Below are 6,258 nucleotides of genomic sequence, written 5' to 3' on the forward strand. Positions count from 1 at the left end.
TGGACCACCAGGGAAGTCCTCTACTGTTATAAGCAGACATGTCCGTGTTAATTTATTATGGTAGTCTCAGGAAACCAATACAATGACTTTCTAAGGTTGAAATAAGTATGTCAACTGCTTAGGTACTTTTTCAGAGTTCACAAATTCTTCATTTTTCCAAACCAAAACATGGAAGAACTGAGAAATAAGTTATTAAGGCTCAGTAACCCTGAGGTCATATTACGTAAGGGGCATGTTGCGGCCATACTACAACACGTTCCACTGGTTTATGGGGCACTGTTTGAGGCTTCTAGGAAAACATGGGAGAAACAGTCCAGAGGGTTAAGGATGGTCTGGTTTGACTCTGGACTAGCTCCATTTAGAAGGTCTGGTCCCAAGAAGGTCTGCTCCCAAGCCCAGAATGACACCACAATGCAGCCCTCTGACATAAGCTTTGAAGTTTGCTTGCCACATAATCAGTATCCTAACGTCTCCTAGCAGTGGTCCAAGGTAATAACATTATCCTCAATGTAAAATTGCCTATTTATAGTCACTGCCTCTACCACCAGCACCAGCAGAGCCTGAGCTGAGAGGAAACCACAGTTCTCACTCCCTAGAGCAGCCCTTTCCAACCATCTGTTAAAAACATGGTGGATTACTACCAAGTTCTAGGATTGCAGAGACATGCTTCACCTGAGGATATTAAAAAGGCTTATCGAAAAGTGGCACTTAAATGGCACCCGGATAAAAATCCAGAAAACAAAGAAGAAGCCGAGAGAAAATTCAAAGAAGTAGCTGAGGCATATGAGGTATTATCACATGATGAAAAACGGGACATTTACGATAAATATGGCAAAGAGGGGTTAAATGGTGAAGGTGGAAGTGATTTCGATGATTCTTCTGAATATGGCTTCACATTCCGTAAGCCAGATGATGTCTTTAAAGAAATTTTTGGTGAAAGGGACCCATTTTCATTTCATTTCTTTGAAGACTCACTTGAAGACCTTTTAAATAATTCAAGGAGCTCCTATGGAAGCAGAAACAGAGGTGCAAGATCCTTTTTCTCTACATCCAGTGAATATCCAGTTTTTGAGAGATTTTCTTCATATGACACAGGATATACACCATTTGGTTCACTGGGCCACGAGGGACTTTATTCATTTTCTTCCCTGGCATTTGATGATAGTGGGATGGACAACTACGTTACCGTTACAACTTCAGGTAAGACTGTTAATGGCAGAAATACCAATACAAAAAGAATTATTGAGGATGACCTAGAAAGAGATGAAGAAAATGATGAGTTGAAGTCCTTTCTTTCAAATGGTGTGGCAGATGAAGAGGGCTTTGCTGAAGAATGCAGTTGGAGAAGACAGTCATTCAACAATTATTCACAAAAGTCCTGCAGCCCCAAACATGCAAACAGTGATGAGCAGGGTGTAACTTGGGTCACCAACAACTGGAATCCCTCTATTTTCTCAGCAGGATTCAAAGAAGGTGGTAAGAGAAAAAAAAAGAAGCATAAAAAAGTACAGAAGAAGAAGTCAACTAAAAGGAATTGTTAAATTGATTCTTCAGACACATTGTGTTCATATAACATTTGAACACAACTCTCTGTGTGTTTCTGTTAATCAGTTTTGTAGATGATATTGGTTTAATACTACACTAAGATTATGTTTTTAATGTGCTTAGCAGGCTTGTAGACACCTGATGAGTGGTTGTTTGGATTAGAACAAGATGGTTAGAAAGAGATGAACTGTGGTAACAGGGATATTAAGAGTTTAGAAAACAGCAAAGATTATTTTACTTTTTGTTTTTGAGATAAATGCTTATATGGGCTTCCCTCATAACTGAGTTGGTAAAGAATCTGCCTGCAATGCAGCAGACCCCAGTTCGATTTCTGGGTTGGGAAGATCCGCTGCAGAAGGGATGGGCTACCCACTCCAGTATTCTTGGGTTTCCCTTATGACTCAACTGGTAAAGAATCTGCCTGCAATGCTTATATATTATATATATCATATAAATGCTTATATATTATGAAGTTTTTCTTTAGTCACATCTATAATCTATAATCATTCCTTTGATCTAATTAAAGCTACTTTACAGACTTCTGACATACATAAAGCATTAGCAGCTAAAAATGTATTAAAACACACGGGTTCAGTCTACATAGTTATTAATGAGATGACGTTTTTCAATGATCACAGAGCACTTCATACACAATTTAAGACATTATAAATTAAAAATGAAAGTATAAAAGCATTTTAAGTTAAAAATAGTTACACTTATATCTGGATGCCTATGTTCAAAGCTCACTTATTCACAACAGCCAAGAGGTGGAGCCAATCCAAATGTCAATTGACGGATGGATAGATAAAATATTTATACATATAGGCATACACAGAGGCTGAATAGGATACTATTCAGCCTTAGAAAGTAAGGAAACCTTGTCACATGTGACAACATGGATGAACTTTGAGACATTATGATTCTACTTATATGAGGTATCTAAAGTCAAATTCATAGCAACAGAAAGTGGAAATGTGGATACCAGGGGCTGCAGGGAGGAAGAGAAAGCACTGTCAGTGGATACAGATTTAGATTTGCAAGATGAAAAAGTTCTGGAGATCTTTTCACAACTGTTTATTTAAAAATTATTAACATGGTAAATTTGATGTTACATGTATTTTACAAACTCTCTCCAAGTGGCCCAGACATGAGACTTATTAGAAAGACTTTTAACCAGCAACCGGGCTTCCCAGATGGTGCTAGTGGTAAAGAACTCAGCTGCCAACGCAGGAGACCTAAGAGATGCAGGTTTGATCCCTGGGTGGGGAAGATCGCCTGGAAAAGGGCATGGCAAGCCACTCCGGGATTCTTGCCTGGAGAATCCTATGGACAGAGGGGCCTGGCGGGCTACAGTGCGTGGGGTCGCAGAGTCAGACACGACTAAAGTGACAGCATGCATGCACGTATTTTACATTTTTTTTTTCCTTTTAAAGCCAGACTTATCCTGGATTCTTCAGAGCAATGTGGCTGTATCATGCATGGGTGGCCATCAGTGACTTACACCAGACAGGAAACTTTCTAATTTTTTGAGTATGTACACAGGATATAAAAATACATTACTCTAAAATACCACCTTTAGCCATAGCAACCTAGGCTTATGATGGAAGAAAAACAGATGAGTTTCAGAGTTACAGATGTATCAGATATTGAGCAACTGTTTTTATATATTTGCTTCCTTTAAATGAATTTAATTTCAACACAATTACTTCTTAGCTTCCTGTAATTATTTCATTTTCAAAATACACTGCTTTCATCCCATTATTTTTATTCTTTCACTCATTCAACAATATTTTTTGAGGACCCACTATTTGTGAGGTAGTATCCTAGGTACCTGGGATACAATAATGAACAAACAAAAAACTCTTAGCTGTCACAGAGCTTAGACTGGAGAGAGACAATAAACAAATACTAAGTAAAATATGTTAGTCATAGGTGCAAGTAAAAAAAATCAGGGGCAGGACATAGAAGTTTCGGAGCAAGAGTGTTGAAATTTCAGCCAAGGTAGCCAGGGTGAAATGATGGTTACATGTGAGAAAAGATCTCAGTGAAATGAAGGAGTCAGCCATGTGGATATTTGGTCAAAGAGGATTCCAGGTAGCAGGACTACCAAGTCAAATGTCCCTAAAGCATGTTGTATAAGGTGCGTGAGGAACATGGAGGAGATCCACGTGGCCCTTTCTGAGAGCAAGTAGATGAAGTATGAAGGTAAGAGAAGTCCACAGTATGCAATGACTTTCAGATCACAGTATAAACTATGGTATAACATTTGGGACAGGAGGCCACTGGAGGCTCTGAGCAGAAGAGTGACATAATCTGACGCACTTAAACAGGCCTACTCTGGCAGCTGCAAGTAGGACTTGCCTGGCGGTCCAGTGGTTAAGACTTTACACTTCCACTGCAGAGACTAAGATCCGGTTGCAGAAAGTCAGATACCACTTAATACTGCCTTTCTTGAGCTCCCATGTCACTTGAGTCAAGACTCTAATCACTATCCTTTGCTATATTCTCATTTGTCTGTTGCTTCTCTATCATCTGACTAGACTGTAACTCTAGGCAAGTGGAGATTCATCCAGAATGACTCCTAACTCAAAAGTTACTAATTGAAGTCATTCTGGCTCAATAAAAAGTTCCAAAAGGACTCTACTAAGTTAGAGTAAGACCGAGCACAAGTATAACAGGAAAAGGACTATATGGCAATCACAAAACATTCCTGATTTGCTACTTGTGATACTGTGTTGGTTTCAGTTTCCTATCAGTAAAATATTTGCTCTAACTTATTGGACTTGTGAAGATCCAACAAGATCATTCATTCAGAAAGCCTATATATGTATGGTGGTGGTGTAGTGGCTAAGTCAACTGAGACCCCATGGTCTTGAGACCCCATGGACTACTGCCTGCCAGGCTCCTCTGGGCATCGGACTGTCCAGGCAAGAATACTGGAGAGGGTTGCCATTTCCTTCTCCAGGGGATCTTCCCGACCTGGGGATTGGACCCAGGTCTCCTGAACTGCAGGCAGATTCTTCACCAACTGAGCTACCAGAGAATTCCCCTATATATGTATATTATGATGTTAACAGAAGAGTAGTTAAACTTACTTATTCTACTGAGGCAAAATGAAGCATGATAAATACATTTTTCAAAGATCTTGGTATGTATAGTCCAGTAAACTAAAAACTTAAACTACAGTCACTCAGTAGTGTCCAACTCTTTGCGACCCCATGCACTATACAGTCCATGGAGTTCTCCAGGCCAGAATACTGGAGTGGGTAGCCATTCCCTTCTCCAGGGGATCTTCCCAACCCAGGGATGGAACCCAGGTCTCCTGCATTGCAGGTGGATTCTTTACCAGCTGAGTCACCATGGAAGCCCTGGTGTAATCCAGTACCTTGTCCTAAACCTTGGTTAATCAGGTTTCACACAAAGTCTCAACAAATACAAAAAAAGAAAAAGAAAAGTCACAAGTAAGTCAATGGTTCCAGCTCTAAATCATAAGCTATGGCCTTTGTGTTCAAGACTGACTGACAGCATATCTATTCACCTACTTTCGATGGAGAGGGACAGATTTCTGCAGCCTAGCTATTAGAAGCAAAGAGCAAGTTCTGTGCACTGGACATTACTTTTTATTTTTATATTTTAGAGTTAGGAGTAAGTCTTGATATAATTACATCCCACTGTCAATAAATTCAAGTATAGCAACACAATAAATAAATGCCAAGACACAGCCTTGGTGTCACAGACCACATGCTCTGGTGCACACACTGTTCACCTATCGCCCCCCAAAACTAAAATATGACCCAATGGCAGATCTGCCTGAAAGGCAGACGATTCAGCTTTCACCGATTAAGTTTCATGTTCATTGCATCAATTCCTCACGACACAATACACCCTAAAAATATCCCCTCCCATATTCCCAGAATACTCTACTTTGCCTTTACAAACAAAACTTTCAGACATAAAAAGCCTCAGGAGTATTTCCAATCATTACCTCTTCCAAGAGAAACTACTCTTGGAAGTAGAAATACAAAAGGATTTGTATTATTAAACGTAACGTTTCATGTCCATTTCGTGAGAGCCAGCTCTCACGTCAACTCTTTGAAAACACGAAAATACGATTTTAAGTTATCCTAAACTTATTAGGTTATCCTAACAAGAGCTACCTGATGAGAGACACCTTGTCACCAGAACAACTGATAACTGACACAAGTTTCTTGAGTCCGCATGACTTAACCCCTCGGGGAAGACATCAGACTTTTCTCTCTGCAGTCATTTCAACTCCCAGACTACTTCGACGGTAGAAAGAACACCGGGCCCACCCTTTCTCAGGGGCAGAAGGAGGAAGAGAAGAAATTCGAGGCGTGGAAGTCCCGGTAGAAGGGTCCGCCGAAGCAGGGGTCGCCTGAGACCAACTTGGATCCCGCTTGGCGCGCCTCAGGCTTCGCAGAGCAAGCTCCGGAGGGGACACTGTGGGAGGTTAAGTCTAACCTGAGAAGCTGCGGGCGCTTGCTACCGCGGGAACAAGCCTAGTTGCCGAGAGTAGCCAAGGCATAACTGCCACGCTCAGGCGTCAGGAAGGAAACGAGAAAAACTGCCGGAGAAGCGGTCGCCAGCAGGGCTGTGTCGCCAGGAAACCTGGCCAGGCGCCCCTCCCCTTCCGGCCGGCGCCGCTCGCCGGGCTTTCCTCCCACAGCGGCGCAGTATGTTTACGTCACGCCC

General features: G+C 41.4%; 2 protein-coding genes across 3 annotated transcripts in view; one reads left to right on the plus strand and one right to left on the minus strand.

Annotated features, from left to right (window-relative positions):
* XPNPEP3 (X-prolyl aminopeptidase 3) overlaps positions 1 to 6,213 on the minus strand; it is a 41,956-nt gene extending 35,743 nt beyond the window's left edge. Inside the window, exon 1 of one of the 2 annotated variants that reach the window (XM_043440042.1) lies at positions 6,028 to 6,213. In XM_043440042.1, coding sequence (XP_043295977.1) covers positions 6,028 to 6,091 — 64 coding nt within the window. In that variant the 5' untranslated portion in view covers positions 6,092 to 6,213. The remainder of the gene's footprint in view (positions 1 to 6,027) is intronic. The other variant, XM_043440043.1, reaches the window with a different exon arrangement.
* On the plus strand, positions 493 to 1,586 carry DNAJB7 (DnaJ heat shock protein family (Hsp40) member B7). Its single transcript, XM_043440046.1, has one exon. It carries the CDS (start codon positions 627 to 629, stop codon positions 1,539 to 1,541), a length of 915 nt encoding a protein of 304 aa, XP_043295981.1. The 5' UTR covers positions 493 to 626; the 3' UTR covers positions 1,542 to 1,586.
* Positions 6,214 to 6,258: the final 45 nt, after the last annotated feature.

This window comes from Cervus canadensis, chromosome 21 (genome assembly GCF_019320065.1).
Source record: "Cervus canadensis isolate Bull #8, Minnesota chromosome 21, ASM1932006v1, whole genome shotgun sequence".
In the NCBI taxonomy this organism is placed as follows: Eukaryota; Metazoa; Chordata; class Mammalia; order Artiodactyla; family Cervidae; genus Cervus; species Cervus canadensis.

Excerpts from the sequence above, each read along its gene's own strand:
- DNAJB7 (XM_043440046.1), top strand. The coding sequence starts at position 627 with ATGGTGGATTACTACCAAGTTCTAGGATTGCAGAGACATGCTTCACCT.